Source organism: Prunus mume, linkage group LG2, assembly GCF_029339155.1.
Source record: "Prunus mume cultivar Tortuosa linkage group LG2, ASM2933915v1, whole genome shotgun sequence".
Taxonomy (NCBI): domain Eukaryota; kingdom Viridiplantae; phylum Streptophyta; class Magnoliopsida; order Rosales; family Rosaceae; genus Prunus; species Prunus mume.
Window position 1 is genome coordinate 16,353,974 of NC_142699.1, and position 13,939 is coordinate 16,367,912.

At 36.8% G+C, this 13,939-nt stretch overlaps 2 protein-coding genes across 2 annotated transcripts; both read left to right on the plus strand.

Annotated features, from left to right (window-relative positions):
* Positions 1-505: 505 nt before the first annotated feature.
* On the plus strand, positions 506-3,389 carry LOC103321351 (uncharacterized). Its single transcript, XM_008223152.3, has 7 exons — positions 506-1,154; positions 1,304-2,147; positions 2,232-2,363; positions 2,489-2,560; positions 2,685-2,753; positions 2,885-2,923; positions 3,026-3,389. The coding sequence occupies exons 1-7, from the start codon at positions 763-765 to the stop codon at positions 3,188-3,190; spliced, it is 1,713 nt and encodes a 570-aa protein (XP_008221374.2). The 5' UTR covers positions 506-762; the 3' UTR covers positions 3,191-3,389.
* Positions 3,390-7,572: 4,183 nt separating this feature from the next.
* Positions 7,573-12,619, plus strand: ETL1 (SNF2 domain-containing protein / helicase domain-containing protein). Its single transcript, XM_008222759.2, has 12 exons — positions 7,573-8,374; positions 8,712-8,829; positions 9,085-9,125; positions 9,206-9,456; positions 9,540-9,720; positions 10,203-10,388; positions 10,527-10,700; positions 10,802-10,960; positions 11,283-11,360; positions 11,463-11,599; positions 11,764-11,982; positions 12,170-12,619. The coding sequence occupies exons 1-12, from the start codon at positions 7,859-7,861 to the stop codon at positions 12,330-12,332; spliced, it is 2,223 nt and encodes a 740-aa protein (XP_008220981.2). The 5' UTR covers positions 7,573-7,858; the 3' UTR covers positions 12,333-12,619.
* The last annotated feature ends 1,320 nt before the right edge of the window (positions 12,620-13,939 follow it).

Sequence of the window (13,939 nt, forward strand, 5' to 3'; positions counted from 1 at the left end):
AAATAAAGCTTAATCAAAATTACAAGGTTATCAAACATATCCATGACACAGATGCTAAGAGAAGTCTCATTTGCAACCCATATATGGATTTGTATAACTAAAATTAATTGTTTGGAAATAAAATCATGGTTCCACCACCTACGAAAAATAAAGAATGTGGTACACATTTTGCTTACGAGTGAGTAGTGTCGTCGTGTCATGCTTCTTATCCATACGAAAAGAACGTGGTATTTTGCTTGCTAGTGAATAAAGAAATAAATAGAGAGATACATGCAAATGCAAATGCAATGCAGGCTTCCACCCTAATCCTAAACCAAACTCCTCCCCTTGTATTGTAATTTGTATGTATGAGTGAAGGGCATTAAGAAGAAACCCTAAACTAAACCAAACTCTGGGTCTGTCTGGGGTATTGGTGGCCCAGCTAGCTATGTCCGTATATAAATTAATAATTACCCACGAACGTTAGTGGAAATACTGAGGGTGCATATTTTATTGTCTCCCCTATAATTGATTTGATAAAACCTACAACCCTGTACGTCACCACCCAACGGATATTCATATTCATATATATCTCCATTCCAATCCCATGAGAAAAATTATTTCCAAACCCTCCACCACCAGCTGCTCAGAATTAAAGCAATACAAGACTAGCTCAATTAAAATCACCACCAACCATACACACAGCATCTCCAGTCCACCGCCATTAATTACTCACTTACAAACAGAAAAAGAACGACTGAAAGATTATTGAAGTTCAGAAAAATGGCCGAAGAATGCCGAGAAAGTACTTCTTGTGTTGCAATCTCTTCTTCCTCTCCACAGCTAGCACAACCAAACTGGTGGGATCTCCATGCAGCTGCAGGTACAGGGGCAGCAGGCTCTCAGCTCTCTTCATGGAGCAACTTGGGTATCAACCCATGGCAGCCGCAGCAGCCAAACCAGAAGTACTCCAACTCTTCTAATAATTGTGATGATGTTGACCAGGATGTTTCAATCTCCAGCACTTCCTTTACCAATGCCTCCAACCACTCAAGCCTCAGCGTCGACTCCTCTCGCAGACTGCAGGTTGCTGATCAGCGTTCTGCGTCTCCCAACAACGATATGATCAACGGAGAGCAGGTTTCTGACAATCATATTTGGAACCATGTTCTCTTGTAAGTAGCCAAATTTTCTGTGTGATATATACTTTCATATAATAAGGGCAGCTAGTAATTAAAAGGGTGATATTGATTTCATTTAAAAACTTAGGTTAACTTGTATATGTGATAATCGATTAATGTTTAAGGTTGAACCATGCATGCAGAAGCGTTAATGGAAACAATGATTTACACCACAATGATCATGATGTTGGAGAGAATTTTCTCGATGCGCTGTCGTCCAAGAGCTTGTCAACTGATCATGTCATGTATGAACCTGCTTGTGACTACTTGAAGAAACTGGACAACAGTACTTGGGAGTTCACAAAGTACGTCTCAGCTGCATCGAATAATTTCAACAGTTTCGAGAAGCAATTAAATGGAGGGTTTATGGAGAATAACAACATGAATAATAATGTTAATATTGAGAACGAAAGGTTAACCAAGCTGTCAAATCTGGTGAGCACCTGGTCCATTGCGCCCCCCGAACCACAGCTAGTTATGGATCATGATCACCATCACTACTTGAAGCCGCAAGCGTTCATCAATAACGATTCGACTTCATGTGATGCTCAGATGGGAAATAACAATATTACAAATAGAAACTCGGGATCCAGTTTATTTTCATGTTATGGTAGCAAGGTTGAGGCTGCATGTGTAGGAGGAGGAGGAGGAGGAGGAGGAGGAGGAGGAGGAGGAGCTTTACATGGAATAACGCCGTCGTTTGGTAATAATAATAATGGCATTGAATATCAGATTGGCCTCAACAACGTTAACGCAATGGTTGCAGATCACCATAACGGCAAGTACTTGTATGGAAATGGATCAATTTTGCCCGATTCTTATTCTTCATGCGGTGCTACGAGTGCCGATGCCAGAAATTTTGCAGATTTTATATCTTTTAGTAGCCGATTAGGCAACAAGTCGGCCATGGTTGATAGTCATGCACCCAAGCCCTGTTTCAAATCTTCCAACTTATCTGATCAATATTCTAAGAAGCAAGCTTCCTCGGTATGCTCAATTAATCAAGTGATTAATTTATTCTTAAAGTCAATTTACCTTTAATGATTTTCAATTTCTTTGCATAACACGCAGACAAGAGTGAGTAGCGGAAGAGGACAAGGGATTGCAAACGAAGGAAAGAAGAAAAGAACGGACGACACATCATCAGAAACAGTCTTGAAAAAGCCTAAGCAAGAAACTTCTACAGTTTCATCGTCTGTAAAGGTACTCTATACAGAAGAAAAAGGCAAAGGACAAAAGAAATCATGCTTCATCTTTGTTAATTAATTCGGATATAATAATATTAACTTTTGCCTTTTGAATTGTTAATTTACAAATTGAATCGACAGATGCAGGCACCAAAAGTCAAGCTCGGGGACAGGATCACTGCCCTTCAACAAATCGTGTCTCCATTTGGAAAGGTGAGTAGAAATCAGCCACACATGTACAACCTGCTAATTATTATTTTCATTTCAACTGGATTAATTCTTGTTTTTCACACTCTCTATCATCATATATATTCATTATATTTAGTTTAATTTTCAGACTGATACTGCATCTGTACTATATGAAGCGATTCAGTACATCAAGTTCCTGCAAGACCAAGTGCATGTGGTATATTATCATATATAATCTTTCTTTTTAATAATTTGTTTGGGATCTCTTGTTGCAATTTACGCTCGAAGAAAATAGTATTTCCAGATTGTTATATACATCCTCTAAGCTACATTTCCATGATTTTGCAGCTATTGAGTAGCCCTTATTTGAAGACAAATTCACACAAGGTTCGTACGTGCGTATGCATATACATACACACACACACATATATTTATCAAGCATGCTTATAATTTGTATATATGCTAATCAATTAGTGTTGCTGGTTTTAGGATCCATGGGCGACCGATAGAAAAGATCACAAGGGAGATGTAAAGGTTGACCTCAAGAACAAAGGACTTTGCTTGGTGCCTATTTCATGCACACCTCAGGTTTATCGTGAGAATACAGGATCAGACTATTGGACACCAACCTATAGAGGATGTTTGTATAGATAAACTATAAGAGTACTTTATATTTCATATTTTCTTGCTGTCAATGTGATAGTTATAGTGTAGAAGAAAATGAAAAAAAAAAGCCTCAGTGCATGCATGTTAAGTTTATATCTTCTCAAAAGAATGGGAAGCAACTATCTTGTATTATGGCTTTATTAGGCTTATGATTAAGATTCAGCTGTGGCCTAATTAATAGTTACTACTTCACATTTGCATAATGCATACATATTTGTGTTAATCAGCTGATGACCAAATGCATACAATACGATACGATGACTTAACTCATCTCTCGGAATTATTATCTAAGAATACTTTGGTGTGTTATTTGTATAGTTAGAAGATATATGAACTCCATGTAACATCAAATGTTAAGACCTTAATTGCTACAGAGCATCAAGATATGTATGTAATTATGGTGGGTTGTATTTTGGATAGTCAACGGTTCACTCTTTCTGATCTGACTATCTTCAGTTCTTGTAAAAGAACTGAAACCCATCCCAAAAGTCTAATCACATGCAAAAGAACAACCAGTTAAAGTTCCTAGCTGCTTCAAATTGTTCAACAGCTAATGAGCTAGTGTAACAAGGGGAACTATAGTTTTACCATAAATTTCCATTCGATCTCTTTCTTGGGTTGGGAGAAGGAATGTACGTGAAATAAATTTATCTCTCTCCTCTTATCACATAATCTATTGGAGAAGAGGCATATATGACTCTTTTATTTTATGTCAACCCCTATAAACCTCCCCTGCATATAGTGTATGGCCTAGATAAGGATCCAATTCGGGGCTTATACCACAATCTTCAGGGGTGAGATGTACCTCGTGGAAGATCTGCACACTAAGAGCAGTTTATCAGAACAGGAGTGAATTGGGGTTGAACCCAGTTCAGCGCACTCCGATGGTTAAGTAAGAAGTTATTTGGTGGTGGAGTAATTGGATATAGGGTTTATCAGGTGAGAATAATTTGTCCAGAGATAGGTGAGAAATATTTATAAGAGGAGGGGGGGGGGGGGTGAAGGAGGAACCAAGATATTTTATGGAAGAGATCTTTTTTCCTATCCCCCTGGGTTGAGTTACATTTAATGTTCTGTTTATGATCATCTTACTTCCTAATAGGGATCAGGTGGAGAAGTGACAGGTGGACAAGGATGGGAGGTGTATTAAATGATATCTCTCCATTGCCAACCTGTCCATTCGGAGATCGAAGGTCAGAGGGTAATGCGACACTTGGTTAAGGATGGGATGAGCAAAAACCGACCTTTCTTGCCTGCCAGGCTGTTCCATTTAATGCATCTCTAGTTGATCATGGTGCCATAGTGGTCGGGTCGGTTCCTGAACACTCGATCATTAGTCTCACCCTTAATTCGTCATATTCCTTCCGAGGGGCTTACTTGTTGAAGCGGAGGGTATTATTCCTGATCAGCTCGGTATAAAGGTGTTGGCATGTCGCGTCACATGGTATCTTTTGAGGGGCTCAGCTCACAGTGATAGTATGGGCCATCAAGAACCACCAACATTAAGCATACATATTATTTGTTGAAAAGTTAGGAAAATGTAATATCCTAAAATACAACCCAAAAAAAAAAAAAAAAAAGAAGTTTTCTTCCCCATGTATACCTAAGATATGTGACTTTTCTTATAGTTAAAAATTCTTTATGTACACGTTTTAGAATTTCACACATATTATATAAATGGGAAGTTGAAAAATAACCAGAGTACAGTCGGTAGCTAGAATGACTGAAAATCAACATGATTCATGACGTATGACTAAACTGTATATATTCTCCATTTCTCAAATGATCTATAGAATGATCACCAAATCGTTGAATGCGAAATATTGGTGGAGGAGTTAGCACTTGCAAGTTGGCCACCACTCATCACTTTGCTTTGTCCTCATCAGCTCATCGCATGAAAATACAAGATTATTTCTAGAACCTATCAAAGTTGACAAGGGGCAAAAGTGAATGCAAGGAAGCTATGGTCAAAGCGGAGATGAGCATAAAGTGCAAAACTTAGAGTGGTGGTGCACTTCAACATGTTATTGGTGCTCTTCTCAATGAAAGCTAGAGGAGACTCTTTCTACATTGCATTTTATTGATCCCACCCTCTAATTTTCAAATTATCTTGCTTCATAATTATCTCTACACAAAATTATAAATTTTTCAACCATTTGATTAGAAAATAATTATTTTAGTTTTTTTTTTATAATATTTATCTCTTTTTATCTTGTAAGAATAATTCATAAATGAATATCGAGAAAATGAATTGACGTTAGACATTGATTGTGACTAGGTGTAATAATTGAAAAATGAGTACCATTTTGTCTCAGCATCTGCGTCTAATTGTTTTTCAGCCACAAAAACATCGTGACCATGTATTTGGTGCCATAGATGTACAGTAATTGTGGCGATTACATCAGCAATGGCGACCATTTAGATGCGGTGGCTTCTACTCAATTTTCTAGTAGTGATCCCAGTGGCTGACCAAACCATTCAAAACCTCATTATATAATTATTAATTTTTTACTGGTAGTGCTATAACTATATCGAGTTTGACTAGTGCCTTTTTGATGGCCGAAGTAGAAGCAGGCCTGCAATCCCATGGTCGTTGAAGGATGATCACCGTCATCATGTCTCTAGCTATGAATTTAATTATATATTAAATTTTTCAAGGGAATCAACAGAAAAATTAAAGCATTTCAAATGCTTGAACAATGGTACTAGCTAGTAGATACCTTCCCCCTAATTTTATTTCCGGGTAATGAAGAAGATCTCACAGGATGCTTCATTTTCTTTATGGCCATTGGCATCGCTTAACATTTATTACCATGCGGAAAAAAATATGTATTACCCTCATTATAATCACCCCTTAAATATATAATTTAGATTAATTATAAATAATAATAAAAACTGAAAATAAGTGTCACAAGAATGATACACGGATGGGTTGGCAACAAATTGACTGCAAGAATTTGTTTGAATCCTCGTTATCTGTTGGTGGCCATTATCTTGTAGAAAAATTTGTGTGAAACGGGGATAATACTATTTTGCCTTTTCATCGAATAACAAACTACCATGTGGACAAGTTATAGTGCGCGACATGACGTGATTGACCGGGAATAGCAAAATAATGTTATTCTCATTTCACACAAGTGTTTTTCTTGCATCTTATTGTCAGCTAACGTTCTTAGAATTTTATTTCTTTATTTATTGGTCAAACGTTCTTAGAATGCGTTTCTCTCGCATCCTCATTTCATAAATTTATTTTGTTAGAGATATTTAGTCATATACCCATTCTTAGCACTAATAATATAGATAAACTCTACACAATTTAATTTCCATAAACAACCCAAAAAAGATTCAAAAAATGACAGCTGGCCCTATTGAATTTAATTTTGATTATTAAATTACTTTGATGCCTTCTTAAGTGTTTTGGGCCTTTATTTTTTTATTTTTTTTATAAGGTTTTGGGGTTGAGTTTGTTTTAAGAAATCAATTGCAATTTTATAATTTAAAAGAAGTTAAAAATCTTTTTATTATGTTGTAAATGAGCTTTGGGTGTGTTTCTAAAGTACATTATTGCCCTTTTCTTTGGATGATATGATGGTCAATTATTTATAATTTGAGCTCCTATATTTGGTATAATAGTGAATCTTCCTTTTTTTTAAGCATATATGAGTTTAGGTAAGTTGACTAGAGCCGATGTGCTCCTCACTTAAACTTTGTCCCCTAATAATTTAGATTAGACATACTAGCCCTTTGGCAAATGCGTTGATTTTATTTTTTATTTTTTATTTAAATTAAGAAAAGATAATATTGGTAGTTATGTTTCATAAAAGTAGAACCTATTATTTAATTTTGTTTTTAATTTTAATTTTTTAAATATAAAAAATGTGAATTTACTTATCCTCATTTAATTAATAGTTTCAATTTTTAATGTTGAATTAACCAATGATATTTTCTGGTATTTTGAATATTTCACTATTCTCTGCGTTTTACTTTATATATATAGATTAAAATATAATATTACTTGTATCAGATTTTTGTTGTTGTTGATTTTTTAATTAAAAAGCCCAAAGTCGATTTATTACATTAAAAATGAAAAGCCCAACCTCATGCTTTCAAAACAGCAGAGCAAGTGAAGAGGCCCATAAGCACTTTCTCGATCACGCTATAGATCCAACTACTTTTCCTGCAAACCCAAATGTTAGCCCAAAGGATTATAAATTTCGGCCTGAAGCTGGTCAATAAATTAGAAGCTGAGAATTTTTTTTATTTTAATTTTTGTAATGGGTAGTTTGGTCCAACAAAGTTTTAAAAAAAATTATACATCCGGAAATGCATTTCTGAGAAAATAAAATAAAGGCATTCTAGTTTAATTAATTAATAATAAAAAAATAGACGAAGCAAATGCAACAGAGAAGGGGGCAAGGCAAATATCCCGAAAGAAATGGCGGTCTTTGGCGTCCTTGGCACTTGCACTCCCGAAGTAGAGCACTAGAGAGAGAGAGAGAGAGAGAGCTCCCTCAAGATCCTTTTCCTTTCCTCTTCTCTTCTCTTCTCAGCACCCACTAACAGTACCATTAAAACCACAACTCACTCCTCCTTCTAATTAATTAGGGCTTCTTCTCATTTTTCACTTTGGGTTTTTTTGTTTTTGAAAACGATGATATGAAGCGCGGTCTCGACGATTTCGAAATCTCCGACGACGACTGGGAGGAGCATTCCTCCTCCTTCAAGCCCTCTCGAGTCCTCAAGAAACCTCGAACCCCAACGCCGCCTCCAATTGAGTCCTTCGCCTTCCGAGCGTCCTCCCCCAAGCCCCAACAACTCTCCGACGACGATGATGATTGCGTCGAAATTAAAAATGAGTTGGAGGACGACGACGTCGACGAGGTTCAGGTTATCAGGCCCGTCAAACCTGGCCGTCGGTTCGTCATCGAGGACGAGGAGAGCGATGGAGATTGGGTTAATATAGAGTCAACGAGTGAAGAAGAAGAAGAAGAAGAAGAAGAAGAAGAAGAGGAGGCAGAGGAGTTGGAGGAGGATGATGTGGTTGGCAAGGCTTTGCAGAAGTGTGCCAAAATATCGGCCGATTTGAGAAGGGAGCTCCACGGCTCGTCGGCTCCCGCTGTGTCTGATCGTTATGCTGAAGTGGAAGCTGCCTCTGTGAGGATTGTCACTCAGGTGCTTTCTATTTTTTATCTTCTTCTTTTTAGTATACTCTTCTTGTACGGTGCATGGAGTTGGAAAGCTCTTACCTTTAGTTATTTTGATTTGTGGAAAATGTGGTTCAAAATGTTGGCATTCCTTTGTTTCCTTGGGTTAGGAAATTGATGAACATTTACAGGGAAAGAGAATGTGGCTGTATAAGAAAGTAAAAAAAGCAAAACAAAATTTTTGAATTTAGGTTTCTGTGCGAAGGATTTTTTGTTTTCGTTGTGTATTGTGATTATTTTCATTTCTAGTTGTTATCAGCTTTCAATGGCGTTGGCAATTGATGGTGATTGATTTGTTGTTGCAGGATGATATTATCGCGGCATGTAGGTCTGACCATTCTGACTTTCAACCTATTCTCAAGCCATACCAGCTGGTTGGTGTTAACTTTCTTCTTCTGCTGTATCGAAAGGGTATCAGTGGAGGTACTTTTCTTTTGCTCTGTGCCAGGAAATAGGGCATTCATTAGGGACTCGATTTAGGGAAGAACTAGGAAACTGCTTGTAATTTGAATTAGCATAAGAAGCTCTGTATTTAAGTGATTTCGTTTAAATCGATGAAAGTTTATCAATCTTCCTTTGAGGCTGGGTTTATGATTGTATAAGCATATTACAGTCTGGGGCTAGGTTTAATCTCACTTCTCAAAGCATAGCAGTTTAACATCCTTTATTTTTCTGCAGCCATTTTGGCCGACGAGATGGGTCTCGGGAAGACCATTCAGGTACCTGGGGGTCCATTCTCCTTGCCTGTTTCAATAATAATTGTAACTTTAGTTTTCTAATATCTGTTCTTGTTGAACAGGCTATAACATATTTGATGTTATTGAAACATTTACACAACGACCAGGGTCCACATTTGATTGTCTGTCCTGCTTCGGTTTTGGAAAACTGGGAAAGGGAACTGAAGAAGTGGTGCCCGTCATTTTCTGTTCTCCAGTATCATGGGGCTGCGCGATCGGCATATTCAAAAGAATTGAGCTCTTTGGCCAAAGCTGGATTGCCGCCTCCTTTTAATGTTATTCTCGTGTGCTATTCACTATTTGAAAGACACAGGTTTGTTTCGGTGTTCCATATGGATAGTGGAAAGTGATTTTGATTCTATGGTATTTTAATTCCTTGAATTTATGGTCTTCCAGTGGACAGCAGAAAGATGATCGTAAAATTCTGAAACGTTGGCAATGGAGTTGTGTGCTTATGGACGAAGCTCATGCTTTGAAGGATAAAAATAGCTACAGGTGGAAAAACCTAATGTCTGTTGCACGAAGTGCAAACCAGCGTCTAATGCTGACAGGGACACCTCTACAAAATGATTTACATGTATTACTTTATACCCTTTGAAATCTTCTGGATTATTACTTAAATAGCCACATTATTCAATGAACAGAAAACTGGCATTTTTGCATTGCAATCTTACCAAGGAAGATTAGAATATGATGAAATTGATGAATCTGATTCCTATCGAGGGAAGACAAGGATATAATAAAGTGTTTTGGATGGTCGTGATCTAGTGTGATTGAATTATCTGAATTTTAGGATTACGTCTGAGGATGTGGGTTTGGACATTTGCTGAGGTGAGGTTAAATTATCCCTTGGGTTGGGGATACATTATCAAGAATGTTACTTACTTATTTCCTCTTTCATTTTGTAAACATGATATATCAATTTTTTTATTATAAAAAAAAATGAGTTTAGAAGATGTGGAATTGCATCAGTCAATAATGTTTACTATTGATTTTATATTGGAACTTGTATTTTAGTTCTTAGAAATTTCTTTGTTAATGAGTTATGGGTTTTTGCAGGAGCTCTGGTCTATGCTGGAGTTTATGATGCCAGATCTTTTCACTACTGAGGATGTTGACTTAAAAAAGCTATTAAGTGCTGAAGATAGAGATTTGATTGGCCGTATGAAATCCATATTGGGACCATTTATTTTGAGACGCCTAAAATCTGATGTTATGCAACAACTTGTTCCAAAAATACAGCGGGTATGGTATTAGTTTATGCGTAGGTTCTTATTTTTTCATATTGTGGAGTTTTTCATTACTCTTACTTATAGAAAATATAAGTCTATCTGTTGGTTATTTCTTTTGTATTTTAGAAAGAAGCTGAGAAATGCACTGCAGGTTGAGTATGTTGTCATGGAAAAGGAGCAAGCAGATGCCTATAAAGAAGCCATTGAGGAGTATCGTGCAGCTTCACAAGCTCGTATTGCAAAAACCTCAGAGGTTAACTCGAACAGTATCCTTGGAGTTCTTCCCCGGCGGCAGATCTCCAACTATTTTGTTCAGTTTCGTAAGGTGCTGCTGTCTCAATTTATCATGTGTTTGGTATCCCAGTTCTTTTGTTCTGATTACATATATCTTATTGTTGTTTTTTTTTTCCTTTCCCCGCTGTCTAGATTGCAAATCATCCTTTACTAGTAAGGCGTATTTACAGTGATGAGGATGTTGTTCGTTTTGCCAGAAAGTTACATCCAATGGGTGCATTTGGCTTTGAGTGTACTTTAGACAAAGTAATTGGGGAACTTAACAGTTATAGTGACTTCTCTATCCATCGGGTATTTTTTCAACTTCTTAAAAATGAATTTGTATTTCGAGCATTATATTATACTATTAATCCATTGGAATGATTGGATTATCTATTTTGTATATTATAAGTGTGTGTATATTTGTAAATATATGTACAGATATTGAAATGGTTCAGGTGTTCACGAGTCTGCACAAGGACTCCTCTTTTTTGTACTGCCATTCAAAACAAGCAGTATTCATGCCGCATAGGAATATGATATTTTCCTCCTCAGTGAATTTCCCAGTAATTAGTAGTTGTAGCAGATTGCATATTCTATCCTGATACGATGTAAGTTCTCTCTTTGTCTGCAGCTTTTACTGTATCATGGTGTCACTGATAAGAAAGGATTTCTTCCGGACAAATATGTTATGCTTGCAGCAAAGTCTCAGGTATGATGTTACTTCAATAAATTTTCTAACAAATTTGGATAGGAATGTTCGGTGATACTTTCTGCTCAAAATTGAGAAGGGTTTTCTTGTCAATGATATTAGGCATTGGCTGAACTTCTTCCTTCACTGAAGCAAGCTGGGCATCGAGTTCTTATTTTTAGCCAGTGGACGTCAATGCTTGATATTTTGGAGTGGACATTGGATGTGATAGGGGTTACATACAGACGACTTGATGGAAGGTACTGGCGTACTTATGTCACAGTTACAGATCGTTTGTATCTATATCTATTATATTATTTGACTTGCTCAGGTCCAATTGAATATATAGCTGTTGATTGTGGTTAATTTGAATTGCTATTTGTACTATAAGTTGTGTTTCTTGTCTCTATCTTCCAAATGACAGTACTCAGGTGACTGAAAGACAGACGATAGTTGATACATTCAATAGCGACACTTCTATATTTGCATGCTTGCTGTCTACAAGAGCTGGAGGCCAAGGATTGAACTTGACGGGAGCTGATACTGTAGTCATTCATGATATGGATTTCAACCCACAAATTGATCGACAGGCTGAAGATCGTTGTCATCGCATTGGCCAAGTGAAGCCTGTTACTATATACAGGTTGCTCCCCCTTCAATGTTCCACTCCTCACCTATTACCTGTCAGAAAAGCATCATCGCACACACAACCACAACCACAACACCCCAAAAAAAGAGCCATCTCTCTCCCTTCGTTCTGCGGTATTTGTCTGTGTTGTAAACTTGAATTGTGAATGGCAGATCTCTAACCTGCTTATGTGCTTTAACAGGCTAGTCACCAAGGGTACAGTTGATGAAAACGTTTATGAGATTGCAAAAAGAAAGTTAGTGCTAGATGCTGCGGTCCTGGAATCTGGCTTGGAGATGGATAATGAAGGCGAAACATCCGAGAAGACCATGGGAGAGATATTATCGAAACTTTTGCTCGGTTAAGATTTTAGAACATTTACAGAGAGTCCGCTGAAAGAGATACTGCAACAGAAGATCTTTGTAATTTATTTTCTATTCACCTTGTAGGAGAGGTCCATTGTATTAGTTAGGATTTTGAAGAAAAAACCATACATAGTTGTAGGTTGGTACGCTATACGGGTGTAAATTGGCCCAAATATTCTTGTAGCAATTAAAAGTCATCGTCACTAGGCAACGATGATGAATTTGGAGGAATTGTATTGAGCAAGTTTCGCTCGGAGTTCAATGTGAGTTTATTGATCTGGTCCAAATATGTAATTTGGGTTATTGGGGTCGGTTTTTGGATCAAACATCCTAGCCCAATTGACTTTTGGTTTTCGCTGGCTTAGGGCATCGGGCTGAAGCTTAAATGGGTTTTAGATTATAAGCATCAGGGAACGATTTGGCCTTGGATTTAGAGCATCTACAATCATATTTCCTATTTTTTAGTTATTTTAGGAGCTCCATCTAAAATTTGAACTCCAATCACTTTCTAGTTTAGGGAGTCATAAATGCAATAGTTATTTTTTAAATCAATATGATTGGTCCAACTCCATAAAAAATAAAATAATTAAAAGTTTAAACTATGCATAAAACAAATCAGGATTAAATTATAGGGAGTCACTATGAATCTTTTCTCTCTCCTTAGATTAGGAGCTCCTAGAGGTCTTCCTATTTTAGGAGGTGGATAGGGAGCATGGTTGGAGTTGTATTTTTTCAATTTTTCCCTAAAATTTGTTTAGATAGTGGTTTAGACAGCCTATTGTGGATGCTCTTAGTATTCCTTATGGTGGCGAAATTCTATAGTGAGGGTGCCATATATAGATCCTTCATGTGGACCTTCATATTAGTCACATGATCATTTCATTAAACTTAAGTGAAGTTACTATTCACATGTATCTTGTGGCTAATATGAAAGTTCACATTTATGATCCATATATGGCACCCTTACCATAGAACGAATTCATTGTGATAAATGTAAATGTTGGTTTTAGTTAAATTCATAACTTGAGCCAATCCAACTGTACATGTCCAAACTCAAATTATTCTAATCTCATTTGTAATCGAGAAGAGTTGGGACTTTAGTTTAACATGATCATTGAGTTGAACCAGCTGCATGAATGAATGAATGAATGAATGACAGTAATCAGGCAAGCAGGCAGGCAGGCGGACATGACATATGAACACTCCACTGCATCTGCATGTCACACTTATCACCCTAATTAACTTAATTAAAATGACCTCCTCCTCCTCTAAAGGTTAAATAGATATTAATGAGTTATGATAAGTTAATTACAAAGAAAGAGAGAGAGTATGTTAAATTATTGGGTAAAATGAAAGTAATGAAGAAAAACATACAGTACATTAAGCAATGTGACAAATTAAGTTGGTTGGTTGTAAATTAAGGACTAGACGAAGAGTAGTACTATTAGTGGATTATGTTAAAAGTTAGAAGACATGTATAATATTTGTATAATTGAGAGTGTGGACAATGAAAGGAAAGTAAGAGGAAGGCAGCAAAAGTTGTTAGTTGGTATGTCATTTTGATATGAAAATTCCTTTACGAGATACTAATTGTTGCATTGCATCCA